This window comes from Lepidochelys kempii, chromosome 16, assembly GCF_965140265.1.
Source record: "Lepidochelys kempii isolate rLepKem1 chromosome 16, rLepKem1.hap2, whole genome shotgun sequence".
Taxonomy (NCBI): domain Eukaryota; kingdom Metazoa; phylum Chordata; order Testudines; family Cheloniidae; genus Lepidochelys; species Lepidochelys kempii.
This window is the reverse complement of record NC_133271.1, coordinates 23,545,225-23,561,546: the sequence shown is the minus strand read 5'-3', so window position 1 is coordinate 23,561,546 and position 16,322 is coordinate 23,545,225. Positions and strand designations below refer to the sequence as shown.

The 16,322-nt window shown below is 42.9% G+C and overlaps 1 protein-coding gene across 1 annotated transcript; it reads right to left on the bottom strand.

The window, feature by feature from the left end:
* Positions 1-8,299: 8,299 nt before the first annotated feature.
* Positions 8,300-16,087, bottom strand: TMEM250 (transmembrane protein 250). The gene is made up of 2 exons (XM_073314000.1): positions 15,899-16,087; positions 8,300-8,902 (listed from the first exon to the last, which is right to left on the bottom strand). The coding sequence occupies exon 2, from the start codon at positions 8,767-8,769 to the stop codon at positions 8,350-8,352; it is 420 nt and encodes a 139-aa protein (XP_073170101.1). The 5' UTR covers positions 8,770-8,902; positions 15,899-16,087; the 3' UTR covers positions 8,300-8,349.
* Positions 16,088-16,322: the final 235 nt, after the last annotated feature.

Below are 16,322 nucleotides of genomic sequence, written 5' to 3'. Positions count from 1 at the left end.
CAGCAACCATACAACAGAACCACTAACCCAGGAACCTATCCTTGCAACAAAGCCCGTTGCCAACTGTGTCCACATATCTATTCATGGGACATCATCATAGGGCCTAATCACATCAGCCACACTATCAGAGGCTTGTTCACCTGCACATCTACCAATGTGATATATGCCATCATGTGCCAGCAATGCCCCTCTGCCATGTACATTGGTCAAACTGGACAGTCTCTATGTAAAAAAATCAATGGACACAAATCAGACGCAAAAAATTATAACATTCAAAAACCAGTCGGAGAACACTTCAACCTCTTTGGTCACTCGATTACAGACCTAAAAGTGGCAATTCTTAAACAAAAAAACTTCAAAAACAGACTTCAAGGAGAGACTGCTGCATTGGAATTAATTTGCAAACTGGATACAATTAACTTAGGCTTGAATAAAGACTGGGAGTGGATGGGTCATTACACAAAGTAAAACTATTTCCCCATGTTTATTCCATCCCCCTCCGCCCCCTGCCCCCGGCTGTTCCTCAGACATTCTTGTCCACTGCTGGAAATGGCCCACGTTGATTATCACTACCGCCCCCGGCCCCCCCGCTCTCCTGCTGGTAATAGCTCACTTTTCCACTGAATGCATCCGATGAAGTGAGCTGTAGCTCACGAAAGCTTATGCTCAAATAAATTTGTTAGTCTCTAAGGTGCCACAAATCCTCCTTTTCTTTGTGCAGATACAGACTAACACGGCTGCTACTCTGAACTCTATATATAGAGTGTGAATATAATGTAACTAAAATAAAGGTCTCTTGTAAGGTATCATTACAAAGCTTATAATCTATTGAGTGTGGTCATCCTATGTGTATAAATGTATCACTCTTGTATCTGAAACTAGAAATATGAAATATAATTCTGAGGGCCTATTGTAGTTATGCAAAGTGTGGGCCATTAATGGTGATTTGGAATCTTGATGGTTCCCGTCAACCGGGACAATTGACTGTGGATGGCTCTGGTTGCAGGTAGGCCTTCCTGTGAGACAGGCTGGGAGGAATGAAGGCTTGGGGTCTGACAGGACATGTGACCATGTCACCTGAACTGGAATCCATCTTTAATCTGGTGCTTTCCCACTGAGAAGGAGGGGTGGGAATCCAGAGGGACAAAGGATCCCTGCCTTATGCAAAAGATATATAAATGGGTGGAACAGAACAAGGAAGGCAGCCATCATGAGGAATCCCCTAGCTACCACCTGAGTTGGAACAAGGGCTGTACCAGGGGAAAGGATTGTGCCCAGACTAGGAAGGTCTCCAGCTCCAGTCTGTGAAAGAAACTTACTGAAACATCTCTAAGGGTGAGATTTTATCTGTATTCAGTTTTTATTACTGTACTAGACTTAGTCCGATGTCTTTTATTTTATTTTGCTTGGTAATTCACTTTGTTCTGTCTGTTACTACTTAGAACCACTTAAATCCTATTTTCTGTATTTAATAAAATCTCTTTTTACTTATTAATTAACCCAGAGTATGTATTAATACTTGGGGGGCCAAACAGCTGTGCATTTCTACCAGTGTTATAGAGGACGAACAATTTGAGTTTACCCTGTATAAGCTTTATAGAGGGTAAAACAGATTTATTTAGGGTTTGGACCCCATTGGGAATTGGGCATCTGAGTGTTAAAGACAGGCACACTTCTGTAAGCTGCTTTCAGTTAAGCCTACAGCTGTCAGGGGACGTGGTTCAGACCTGGGTCTGGCTCTGCAGCAGGCTAGCAGGTCTGGCTCAAACCAGGCAGGGTGCTGGAGTCCTACGCTGGCAGGGCAGGAAAGCAGGAGGAGAAGTAGTCTTAGCACATCAGGTGGCAGCTCCCAGGGGGTTTCTGTGATCCAACCCCTCACAACCTCCTCTCCCCACAGCACTCTGTGGCTGATATTCTAGCTTTTGGGCAGTAGTAGTGGCTACGGCCTCTTTGTGCCCCTTATGGGAGGGTTTGGGTTCCTGGAGCCACATGAATGCTGCTCCAGAAGTTTATCTTTTCCTGCTTGTAATCGCCCTCTCCATACTTGTCTCTCTGGAGCCCATGGCTTCATTGGCTAGAAAACATTACACAAAGCTAACCAATTAGTGCAGACCAGAGCAAATCATGGTCAGCATCTATCTTGGATCTGTGTATGCAGCTGCCCATCACCCTACCATCTGAGTACCTTCTATGTAAAATCAGGAGCAATAACAACGTCCTTAGTAGATGTTATGGAGTCTCTGGCACTTCTCAGTTGATGCAAAAAGTGAGATTAACCCCACAATTGGTCATGGCCTAATTGACTGCTGCATCGTGATCACAATGTTGTAGTGCAGTCCCATCCCCCCACAGGAGAGGGACAGCAGACAGCAACCTGTGCATCTACTCCACACCTGCAAGGGGATATGGCAAGACCTAAGTCAGGTTAGAGCAAGGGCCTGGGAGTCAGGACTCCTGGCTCTCCCAATAACTCCGTGGTGACTAACCTTCCTAATCATTAATTTACCCAGCTATAAAAATAGATATAATTACACTCACCTCACAAGGATGTCTGTGAGGCTTAATTACACTGGGCCTGATTCTCTACCGCCTCACCACTTGCTGTAATAATTTACATCTGTGCAATGTGGATGGCAAACAATACCAGAGCAGAGTGGTAGTATCTTTGTAAAACAGAATCTCTAACATCTTCCCATTGGTTTAAACAACCAATCCATTCAGACATTAAAAAAAAAAGTTTATTGAAGGTGGCATGTTTCATAAAGAACTCAACAGGCACTCAAGACACTGAGTTGTATCCATGTTTCAAAAGGTTAACATGGTGCAAATCAAACACTTTGCATTGTATTTTCTACATTCATCAGTTAAAGGGCAGAGCTAATGTGACTTTGTTACCACACATACAATCATCCTTGCCCTCAAGTCTGCTGTAACAGATTGGGAGTTCCTGCTTCAAAAACATAAAGGTCTTCTATTCCCTGCATATCTGAAACCTTCAATGACTTGAAAAGGAGATATCAAAGGGAGTTTTGGATGTGCAAAGACTGCAGGATTGGACCCCAAAGGGACATTGTCAGATCAAATACAGCCCAAAATGTCGGTCTGGTAAAAATAACCTCTCTCAGAACTTAAGACAAATAGAAATGCTTCTATGGTTTCTTTTTAAATTTCCCTGAAAGCACTTTGAAAACCAAACAAACATTAATCTGCAGTAGCCCAAAGAAGCAGCATGAGAGGATCAAGGAAAAACTGACTAAAAACAAAAGTGACAGTGACGAGTTTATCTCATTGTCCAAGATGAAACTGGAAAAGCGAAGCAAAAAGCACCAATGGTGAAAAGTTGGTTAAATTTTTCAAATCGTTTCAGTTTTAATGATCTATAGTGTTATCTGTAATATAATGAACTTTTTTTTTCTAATTATTTTTAATCTGACCATGTCTGTCTCTCTCTCTCTCATGTCTGAGAGTTTGGGAAACAGGAATAAATCCAAGGGAAAACTGATTTCCACAGTGGAGTAGGGTTTGCACATACCTGCTCAGGCTAAAATATTTCTGGCAACTGACATTAATTGGCTATTTGTCTGACTCCTAAAGACATAGGAATAAATTCCATCTTCTACCCATTTTATTATTTGGTCTGTTCTGATAATTTTTTTTCTTTTTTTTATAAAAAGGATTTTTGCAATGAAGAAAGCTTTATGAGAAAAAATTGCGTATTGAAAGCACACGCTTCACCATGTCGTTTACTCAGAGGCTCGTTCACCTGCACATCTACCAATGTGATATATGCCATCATGTGCCAGCAATGCCCCTCTGCCATGTACATTGGTCAAACTGGACAGTCTCTACGTAAAAGAATAAATGGACACAAATCAGATGTCAAAAATTATAACATTCATAAACCCGTCGGAGAACACTTCAATCTCTCTGGTCACTCGATTTCTGACCTAAAAGTGACTATTCTTCAACAAAAAAACTTCAAAAACAGACTCCAACCAGAGACTGCTGAATCGGAATTAATTTGCAAATTGGATACAATTAATTTAGGCTTGAATAGAGACTGGGAGTGGTTGAGTCATTATACAAAGTAAAACTATTTCCCTTTGTTTATTCCCCACCCCACCCCCGCCGTTCCTCAGACGTTCTTTTTAACTCCTGGAAATGGCCCACATTGATTATCACTCAAAAGGTTTTCTCTCCCTCCACCCCACTCTCCTGCTGGTAATAGCTCATCTTAAGTGATCATTCTCCTTACAATGTGTATGATAAACACCCATTTTTTCATGGTCTGTGTGTATATAAATCTCCTCACTGTATTTTCCACTTTATGTATCCGATGAAGTGAGCTGTAGCTCACAAAAGCTTATGCTCAAATAAATTACTTAGTCTCTAAGGTGCCACAAGTCCTCCTTTTCTTTTTGCGAATACAGACTAACACGGCTGCTACTCTGAAATCTGTCCATAATATAGCTCTGGCTTGGTTAACAGGATTTTCCCCTCACAGCCCACCGTCACCTCCTTGAACTTGTAGGTCACCTTGAACATCTCAACTCCTTGAGAAAAACCTTTAATTAAAAGTAAACTTAAATGCTTAAAAACAAAATCCCTGTATTAAAACACTGATTACAATCCCAAATCGTTACCAAGATCTTACTTATTCAGCAACCTCCTAGGGACGTTGTGAGGATTAATTAGCTAGTGTTTGTAAAACACTTTGAAGATGAAAAGTTCTCTATAGGTGCCAAATATTAGTCTATTCATGTACACCTAAAATGTTCAAGTTGACACATTTTAAAAATTTGAAAACTACTCCCTCTTCCTCTTACCTGCCAACATTGGTGTTCAAAGGCCATCATTTCCCCAGCTGCAGCTGATACAATGCATAGGTGATGGTGATGTTAAGGAATATAGGTCTTGCACTGGCTTAGGGCCTGTGACGTAATATTTTTCCCTTTGTGTATTTAGTACCTTTCAAACAAAGATCATTAGCACTTTACAAAGGAAGGCAGGTATAATCTCCATTTTACAGATGTGGAAAATGAGTCAGTTTCAAGGACTTACCCAAGCTCTCAGCAATAGTGACACATCTGGGAATAGAACATAGGAATCTTGCTACTTGTTCGCCTGCTGTAATCACACCATGCATTTACAGCCTTCCAAGTTATCCACCTTTCCAGGAGAATCACAGAGTCCTGAAGTCAGGTCTTGGTAAGTGAAGCTTTAGGGCATTTTACAGCAGACATTTGGGTGTAGGGAATAAATTGGGGGATCATTTTCATATATAGGGCACCATTTTCATCTACATTTAATCTTTTATGTGACCTTTTATCCTTGACTTGGTCTGCTCCTTTCCTTGATTTGATAAACATTTCCCTTTTACTTGACTTTAGAAGGACATTCACTTGATAAGTAATATCCAATTTTGGACACCGAGGGCCAGCATGGCGCTTTAGGAACACTGTAATGCACTGAAACACAGGGGTGCATATTTGGTGCCTGGCTCCCTGGATCAACAAGGACTGGGACTGCTGTAGATAGCTCATGCAGAAGATGGAGCAGGTGAGGAGAAATCAAGACAGCACACTCTCCAGTGACCCCTCTTCTGGCTGTTATTTAAATAGGCACTGAAAGAGATCCCCTCTGCCAAGAGTTTTCACCTGACTTAAAGCCAGATTCTGTGATGTGCCAGCCAGGCACAGTTGGGAGGAGCACAAGTGGCTTTACCTGACTTTTGCAGCTGTGGGATTTTGGATGGTTTGGGGGCTGCTGGGGCCCCAGCATTAGTCAGAGCAGCTCCAAGGCTGCTGTAACTTATATTGCCTGCAGTGACTCCCTATGAATTGTCAGGGAGGCTAGGATAATCGGTGCCCAGAGTACTCCAACTCTACTCCTTCCTACTCCCTTAGGCTGGGAGCTGCATGGAGAATGGAGATAACAGGGCATTGTTATCCCACGTGGGAAACCGCCCTCCCTAGAGACCCGATACAGCTTTGCTAGAAAGGGTCTGTGCATTGGAGCCCAGAATCTGGGCCTCCAAATTTTGGGTGGGAGGATTGGGGAATGGAAGTATCACAGAGGATCTCCCTCCCTCCCATCAATTCTGGAAACTCATATATAAGAAACATAAGTAAGGCAGTGATACTGTCACGGAGGTCGCAGATTCCATTACTTTCTGGGACCTCCGGGACTTCTTCTGGGGCAGGGCTGGAGCAGCTGTCAGTCTCGGGGCTGCTCAAATCACAGTTGCCAGAACCTTTGACCAGTGGCTAACCCCTGGGCCACCAAAACAGCTGACCGGCAGCCAGCCAGAGTTGGGTCAGTCCCCCGGGGGCAGTGGCGGAGCTGGAGCAGCTGCAAGTCCCAACAGCATTGTGTGTTGTGGCCTTCTGTGACTTTTACTAAAAAATACCCATGACAAAATCTTAGCCTTAAACATCAGATATTACTAAAACAAATTAAGAATGTGCAAGGTGCTCAGACGCAAGGGTGATGAGTGCAGGTTGGGTAGCCAGATTTAATAAACACAGCAGTTGCGTGAGCTCTCCTAGAACAAAGCCCAAGGGGAGCAGTTACATGCAGAGTTCTGGCAACTACCACAGAGCATCAAGAGAACATGGTTCATGGCACACTGATTAACCACTTTGCTCCCATAGAAACGTCCCTCAGCTCCTGCAGTGCTGATCTAAGATTTATTCTGCAGGGACCCAGCCTTAATCAGCACCCTGTGGTCAGTCTGTATTATTGGATTATCAGACTGTATAAATAATTTCTGGTTTTGCTCTAGATTAAGGCTTCAGACAGAAGCATCCCTACTCTGCATCCGCAAATTTGCAAAACAAAAGGTCTACCACCAAAAGGCACTGTTCCCACAAGCTGCAACGTAAAAGTACCTTTTTTCTCAGCATATGAGTATGTATTGGACTCTGTGAAGTAACCCTACTGAAGGCAATACAAATACTGGACCACAAAAATGTTCTTTTCAATACATTAGTGACCTAATTCTCATCTCACTTACACTAACTTTATATCAGCATGACTCCATTGACTTCAATGGACTGAATTATAATGGTTTGAAAACAGAAACAGGTCTTGGTCTTTGTAGTCAACCTTCCTGTAAGGAATCAATCTGCAATTCCTTACAGAAAAATGGGGAAAGGGACAACATTCTAAGTTTGTTTTGAGTAAATGCTGGTAACTCTGAACAGACACTTTGGGCCAGGCACTGAACTCAGTTGCAGTTATGAGTAAATGGATTTCAGGGGAATTACCCCAGATTAAGATCGGTGTGACTGAGATCAGAACTTGTCTCTCGATTATTAAATCCACAGAAAAAGTTTCTAATTACTTGACCTTCCCCTACCACAACTGGTGGCAGAGCCAGAATATTTCCTCTATAATATTTAAGAATTCACAATGCTGCACTTTCAGATTTTGGTTAGTTTTCAAGTTCCCCTAAATGAAGGACACCATAGTCTGATCTCACTTGCACTGGTGCAATTCAGGAGTAACTTCCGTGAAGACACTAGAGTAAACCCAAAGTAAGAAAGATCAGAATCAGGTCCAAATATGTTTGGCGTTAAGGAAGAGATGGAGATGAGTTACTCTAGGCCTATCATTTTCCAGTGATCTATTTGCCGAGGGTGGAATTTTCAGAAGCATTTAGCATTGGGCCTAACTCTCCTTCCATTACTTCAAATGGAATGATATGTCAATGTCGAGTGATTTTGGAAGATCCCACCTTAAATGCCTAGTGGGGAAGCCATTCAAAGCTATCAAAGCTGCAGACTGAGGTAAATAAAATATCAAAATGGTCCAAATACATCCCTGGTGTAAGTCTACTCAAATCACTGATGAATTTGGCCCAATATGTTTAGCAAAGAATAATGTAAAGTCCAGAATACATAGAGGGAGAAGACTGGGTATATAGGACTATATATTACTTGTGTAGGACATCACTGAACATTTTTAGAAAGAGGAGACAGATGGATTAAAGGGGCAGGGTGCAAAATTATTTGACTTCCCTCCTCCAGTTAAATCACTGCCCTTTTCATGCCCACTGGAATAGTTCAGCAGGCTAGACTCCGATGAACTGAAAGGAAATGTATGTACTTTTCACTGTGCAAACAAAAATCGAATGTAGCCCACTTGCAATCAGGGATTGGAATTAAGCAGTACCCCAGCCCTCAAAAATAAAATAAAATTGAAATAAACCCAATTCCAGAGACAGATACATGAATTTATCAAAAAACTAGCACTGATAAATAAATTTATATTTAAAAAAAGGAAAAGGAGATATATGTTTGGGGTAGAGTAAGAGTCGCCTCCTGAGCCCACGTGCGCTCACTTTATTTACATATCCACAAACACCATGAAACACCAGCCCAGCCCCCCCACTAGCAGCATGGTCACGTGAATTCCATAGATGAGCAGTTCATTCATGAGGCTGAAGTCCACCCGCCTTCGCCCCAACAAGAGGAGGATGATGGAGAGTTTGTACTGGAAACGCAGAAAGATCCGGATGCCCAGGTACTGAAGGCAAAACAAGAGAGAGAGTGCCACCCAGAGGATGGAGGTAAACAGGCTGCAGCTGAAGTACAGCAGGAAGCGAATGAATCCGTACATCCATCGGGATTTCAGATAGATGTCGAAGTTGTTGTACTTGGTGCGCACCAAGTGAGTGGTCCTTACTGGGCCACAGGCTGAATGCAGACATGTTGTGTGGGGGCCGTGGAAAGAACGGACACGGCGGGGAATGGGGATTACAGGCATCAGGCACCCCACAGTTCACAGAGTCCCAGAGCAGGATTTGCAGTGCACATATCAAATGTCATCCATTAATATGGAAAAGATTCGGCAACCTATGAATGCAAACTTTCTGCTGAATTTCCAGGAAGGAACAGGCCTGCAGGAAGGAACAGAAGGAAAACATGTTTAAAAAACTCCAGAGGGAGATAGAGAGCGTCTGGTGGATCTATTCCAACCTGGCTGCTATTTACAGCCCCCTTGCAAAACTCTATTCACTCGCTTGCCTGGGGTAATGTATTTTTTTCATGGGAAAGTAAAATATAATTTTTTCCATTACTGCCTAACTAGATTACAAAACACCCAATCAGCATGCTATCTAGATTCTAATATTAGCCTACCATCAACCTCACTATGGCAATGGAGTGGAGGCAAGAGGATTGTGTCTCTGAACTGGTATATTTTCATGACAATTTTGCAAGGTTGATTAACATACAGCACATCCTCTTAATCAACGGGGCATGATACTGCAACATGACCAGTCCTTACCCATGTCACTAGTTCCACTAATGTATGGGTTTTCATTTGATCCTTATTCACTTATAAGTAAAACTCTATTCGAGTGAGGATTTCTACGTACTGTGCAAATAAATACTGGGCATAGTAAAGACAATAGCAATTCTGGGCTCAATTTAAACCTTGCTAAGCATCACAGAATTGAAGGACTAGAAGAGACCTCTAGATATTTTCTAGTCCAGTCCCCTGCATTCAAGGCAGGACTAAATATTCTCTAGACCATCCCTGACAGGTGTTGTCTAACCTGCTCTTAAAAATCTCCAATGATGGAGATTCCACAACCTCCCTAGGCAATTTATTCCAGTGCTTAACCACCCTGACAGTTAGGATGTTTCTCCTAATGTCCAACTTAAACTGCTTAAACTTGCTGCAATTTAAGCCCATTGCTTCTTGACCTATCCTCAGAAATTAACGAGAACAGTTTTTCTCCCTACTCCTTATAATAATCTTTTATGTACTTGAAAACTGTTATCATGACCCCCTAGGTCTTCTCTTCTCCAAACTAAACAAACCCATCTTTTTTCCCCCTAATCTTCCCTCACAGGTCATGTTTACTAGACCTTTAATAATTTTTGTTGCTCTTCTCTGGACTCTCGCCAATTCGTTCATATCTTTCCCGAAACGTGGTGTCCAGAACCAGACACAATACTCCAGATGAGCCCTAATCAACGTGGAGTAGAGAGGAGGAATTACTTATTGTGTCTTGCTTACAACACTCCTGCTAATACATCCCAGAATGAGGTTTCCAACAAACAAAACGAAAACAGTGGAACATTTTGCAAGAAAAACAAAGCAATGTGTTTTTTTCACACTGTACAGGATGTACGTCCCTTTGCTTGGATAAGCCTTGAGGCCTCACTGTCATGGCAATTCCCTGTGCTCCATAGTTTTAAAAGATATTTACCTACCTTATTTCTCCCTTCATATTCTACAAAGATAAATGAAATATCCTTAGTCTTATGCAGTTTTTATGATTTAAAATCATAACATGTTTCCATGTAACCTTTGTTATTATTTCACAGTGATGAGCATTAGTCTGTTAGCTGCTCTCCGTTTCACCTCATGCTTCTAATGTGCCAATTTCCAGGAATTATCAGATGACAACACACTAAACAGACAATGCCATTAAATAATGGGGAACTTCCCTAGCCTTCTTTCACACCCCGTAACATTGCTTCTTGTTATTACTTCGCATCTCACAGCTGGAGAAAGTTCAGACACACAGGCCTGGAAAGTTCTCTCTTTTGCTGAAGAAGAAATACTATCATTGCTAGGACTAACAAGAAATTTCACTTTATTATTAGAGCATCCTTTGAAATTAATTTCTATTATTACCAAGGCTACTATTAGTTATTATAAGGTTATAATACCTTATATGCCAGGATATTAAAGTACCCGTACTTTACAAACCTCAGAACAGCCTCATTAACTCAACGTGAGACTTTGGGCAAGTCATAACCACCCTCCGCCTCAGTTAACCCTGTAGAGATAATAATCCTGACCTATTTAATGGGGCCATGTATTGTTGCACTGTTTAAGGTGAAATCCCCAAGTAAATTCTGCCTAATAACCAATGAACAGTATGACCCAGGGGCTTAACAGAGAGGAAAATTATTGGTGTTGTGGTTAAGTTATTTGGGAGATCTGGGGGTCTGCTCCTGGGTCTATCGGGGCATCCTATATGACCCTGAACAAGTCGCCTCCCCAGTCTTTGCTACAGCTTCCCATCTGTAAAATGGGAATACTTCTTCCCTACTTCACAAGAGTGTTATAGGAACAAATTTAGTAAAGTGCTCAGGTACTATCATGAGAAACACTACAGAAAAAGCCCATAACATACAATTAATTCAAGTTTCTAAAGTGGTTTGAGATCCTTGGGTGAAAGACAATACATAGATGTACAGCATTATTATTCTAACCATATTATGAATTATTCTTAATCTTGTGATTAAGAAAATGAAGTATCTTTCTAACAGATGATGTTCTAGATCACTAAAACTTACACATGATCGTATATGTAACAATGTGCTTCTACACACTATACTGCTTTTAAGTGATTTTTTTAAATAAAAATATTGTTAATGGACAAATTGCAAAACTTAGAACTTGATATATTCCTGTATTAGATATGACAGTATCAACAACATTCTATATATTATTTTTATTGTATTTTTAAAAATATAATCTCTTTTTGAATACCGTCAATTGGAACATTACTGAACATTCTAAAATCCTTCCCTAAGGCCCTGTTCCTGCAAACTCTTATGCACCTACTTAATTTTACTCAGCTGAGTAGCCCCACTGAAGTCAATTGAACTACTTACCTACTTAAGAGTAAGTACATTCGTAAGTATAGAGGGTCAGAGCATTAAAACCTGATTTCTGTATCTGCTCTGCCCTGTCCATGAATACCCCCCTTTTTCATGGTATGATGCTGGGGTGTAGTTAAGATACTGGCTTTATGTCTGAGCCTTGTCATAGAGGAAGAGTTGTTATTCTCTACCGTGAAACAATCAGCAGGTTAATCTGAGATCTGCTCCAACAGCTGAGCTAACCGGGTCATTTAACAGCAACAGCTTGTTCTCATTTGCATGCTGCTGTGCCCATCATGTAAACATAAATGACTTTTAATGGGTCTACGCTCTTAGATAAGATTAACACTGACACTGGATCAGCTGTGGGAGGGGATGTTGTAAGATGAAATGTAAACTTTTAAGAACATTACATTTTTAATGACATAACCATCCATTCGGCAAAAGGTCAATAATCCGTTGACTTTTCTGGATCTCATTTAACTCTTGCAATGAAATAATATTTGACATTTTCCAGTGCCACCTGACCAGCTAGGTACAGTGAAAAATATTGCTAGGGTGTTTCACAGCTCCACAACTTTCTAAGTTTGAGTTGATCTAAAAAATAAAAAAATAAGTTTCACCTTGCTGACTGGAAATATTCATAACTTCCAAACTACTGAAACAACTGTCTTGTTATTTATCTCACTGAGACTTTAAAAAAAAAAAATCAAGCCAAGTCTGAAGCAGATATATATTGTAGTTTATTGCATAGATGGCAGTCTTATGTTATACTGTACATGGTACCAATTTGACAAATAATTTATAATGTTATAAAGAGAAACTTCTATTAAGGTATAAGCTCAAGGAACGGAGTTAATGTCAAGCTTCCAGCTGTAGCTTCAAAGGAACCACTCACTTTTAAAGTTCAGCATGCACGTAAGTGATTTCATGACTAGGGCCTAACGCTGAAATTGTAGACCCTTAGGTGCTTGATCTTTCAGGGCAGGTCTACACTTAAAACACGGCAATGGTGCAGCCGTAGTGCTTCAGTGAAGACACTACTATGCCAATGGGAGAGCTTCTCCCATCGGCATAGTCTATCCACCTCTGCAACAGGCAGTAGGTATGTCAACAGGAGAAGCCCTCCTGTCAACATAGTACTGTCTACACCATGGTTTAGGTCGGTATAACTGTGTCGCTCAGGGGTGCGGATTTTTCACATCCCTGAATGACACAGTTATAGTGAGGCAAGTTTATAGTGGAGACCTGGCCTCAGCCGTAACACTGAATTAACACTAGTTTTCTGCAAGGATATAACAAATTATGTTTCACATATCTACAGCACCTTTCTTCCCAAAAGCTACTGGATCTGTGTGGAGGAAGGTCCACTGAAATCATTAAAGTTCAGAACAGGTGCAAGGTTCTATTCACATGGACCTAACTAATATGGGCCTAAATTCATCCACCTCCACAAATTACAATTGCCATAGGGATAGAAAAGATCAACTAGCTAGTGCACAGTACCTTGCACAAAAGAGGGAGAATGGAAATTTTTCCCAGGAACTATTAGGCAACCTCCCCCTCTTACTATAGTATGTTTAATGCCCATTACAGACCATACAGGAGAGAGTCAAAATTGTTAATCTTAGTCTTTAATGTTAGGCACCAAAATTTGTATTTAGGCACATACACATGAAAGTTTAAGTTCCTAACTATGCATTTGGATACCTAACTTTATACACCCTATTTTGAAGATTTTGCCTTTTTTTTTTTTTTTTTTTTTAAAAAAAGATCTGTTGTTGCAAGGGAGTATCTACCTCAGAAGGATGAAAAACTGAGTCAACCCTTTCTGGATTTGATACTGTGGTTCTGGGAATTTCAACTCAGAGGCTTAGACCATCCCCTCCGGCTGGCTCAGTGCCAGTCTGGATCCAAGCGCTCATAACACAAAAACCCCTCACCGTCATTGGCACCCTTTGCCATGGTGTCAAGCTAAAGATCTGAAAGTCACTGAAAACTGACCCCCCTTCTGCCCTTTCAGACATTTCCCTGCTAGCTAAGGTAGATGGGGGAATGCGTGTGCACACATGTAAAGTGCTGCTGCCCATGATGATCCCATTCTGTGGGTAAATGGAGGCATCAGTCTCCAAGGCAATCAAGCTGGCACATTTTATTCTCTCTTGCTATAAAGGGTGCTCATGATGAAAATGCTATAATTACCTCCTATAACACCAACTCTACTAGAATCACACTAGATTAGGTCCAGTGTTGTTTAATATATTTATTTGTGATCTGGAAAGGGAGGTAAACAGTGAGGTAGCAAAATTTGCAGATGACACAAAATTCTTTAAGTTAGTCAGGCCCACAGAGGCTTGCGAGGGACTTCAGAGGGACCTAAACAAGCTTGGTGAACAGGCAACACAACAACAAATGAAGTTCAATGTAGATAAATGAAAAGTAATGCACACTGGAGGGGAAAATTATACTCCTCATACACCTTGCAAGATTCTAAGTTAAAACTATCAATTCAGGAAAGGGAGCTGGGTGACACCGTGGCCAATGAAGACCTTCGCTTGGTGTGCGGCTGTGGCCAAAAAATCAAACACGATGTTAGGATGCATAAGGATTGAGAGAGAGAATACAGAGAGTATTACAATGTCATTCTGTAAATCAATGATGTGGTCTCATCTACAATATCATGCGCAGTATTGGTCACGCCCGCCCCCCCAAAAGGATAATCCAGAATTAGGAGTTCAGAAAAGAGTGACGAGAATGATCAATGGCCTGGAAAAATGCTCAGCTGAAAAGAGATTTACAAAACTTGGATTATTTACCTTACAAATAAAGAGGGAACATGAAAAAAAAACTGTATAAAATAATGATAGCAGATCAGGAGTTAACAAAATTTTGGAGAGATAGTAAACCTCATGCTTTTTCTAATTTGAGAGATTAGGAGACGGGCAGATATTCCCACATGTACCTAATATGAGGTTTCTTACACCTTCCTCTGAAGCAACTGCTGCTGGCCACTATCAGATAGGAGACTAGACTAGATGGGCTGTGGGTGATCCAGTCTGGCAATGCATATATTCCTATAAGTATATACATATATAGACATACACCATTATATGTACACATGGACACCAAACAACACGCTATACGCACACACATATTTGGCAGAGCACACTCACACCATCAAAGAAGCTTCTGCGAGATGAGGAACCAGTTTGGTGCAGCCACAGATCACAACATAGCACTGGACAGAATGACATTTCCTAGCAATAACCTGATATCAGAGCAACACAGGCTACTGCAATACCCATCCAGAGAACAAGCAGATGTGGGCAGGGCCACCTCCCTTAGAGAAGGATTAACACACAGTACACACACATACATACACACACCTTACCCAATCTACTATCCCAAGGCCCTACCGATTACCTTCCTCCACATCCCTTTGCTCCCATCTCTTCCTCCCCTCCCTTTTGCATTCTCTCTGTGGCCCATGCCCTCCTCCCAACTATGGGGAGATAGGATAGAGGTCTATAAAACCGTGAGTGGGGTGGAGAAAGCAAATAGGGAAGTGTTATTTACCCCTTCACATAACATAAGAACCAGGGGTCACCAGATGAAATTAAGAGGCAGCAGGTTTAAAACAAACACAAGGAAGTACTTCTTTACACAAGGCACAGTCAACCTGTGGAACTCCCTGCCGGGGGATGTTGTGAAGGCCAAAAGCATAGCTGGGTTCAAAAAGAGAATTTGATAAATTCATGAAAGGGAGTCGTGTGTAGCTTGAGAGCCTACCTCTCTCACCAAGAGAAGGTGGGCCTGTAAGAGGTATTACCACCCCCACCTTGTCTCGCTGATATCCTGCGCGGGACACAGCTACACCAGCACTGCATACGCAGAGGAGGGGTCCACAAATGAGACGCAAGGCGGGTGAGGTAATATCGTGTACCGGCCCGACTTCTCTCGGCGAGCGGGTCGGGGGAAGGCACTGGGCGGGTCCCAGCCGAACCCCAGGGGGAAGAGGTGGTTTCGCAGGAGGGGTAACCCACACTCGAAGGGGCCGCTCAAGGCGGCGTGGTCAGTGAACAACACTGCAAAGGCCCACGGGGGGCAGGGACGCAGCCCCGTGCTCCCGGTGTCCCTCGCCTCTCACTGCCAGGAGCTGGCAGCGGCCGACAGGCGGCGGGTCACTGGGCGATCGCCCTATTCTCTCCCTCGGGGGCACCGGCCTGCCCCGCCCGCCCCAGCCGCCGCACCCTGGCGCTGACACTCACCGCGCTGCCCATGGTCCTGGGCCGAGTGGCCGCCGCTACTGGGGACAGGTGTCCCGGGCCCGGGGGGGGCCCGGGCCTGAGGTCAAGCGCTGCTATGCGCATGTGCGGGCCAGCGGCGCTCGGGGCTCCAACCGGTACCGGCCGAGGCGACTGAGGAGGGGGGGAGGTTGCTGGCGCGAAATGATGATGTCATCATCGAGCGCCTCGCCTCCCTGAGGACAGCCGCAGAGGAGCCGCGAGGGTGGGGGGAGCCTGTCGCCCGGGCAACGGGGGAGGGACAAGAACAGGCGGGGCGGGGTAAGGGGGTTTCACCCAGGGGAGTGGGGGGAATAATGGGGGAAGGGAGGATTGGGGTAACGGGATGGGGAGTGGGGCAATAACGGGCGGGAGGGGATAAGAGCTTGGGGGCAATAACGAGGGGAGG

Excerpts from the sequence above, each read along its gene's own strand:
- TMEM250 (XM_073314000.1), bottom strand. The coding sequence starts at position 8,769 with ATGCCTGTAATCCCCATTCCCCGCCGTGTCCGTTCTTTCCACGGCCCC.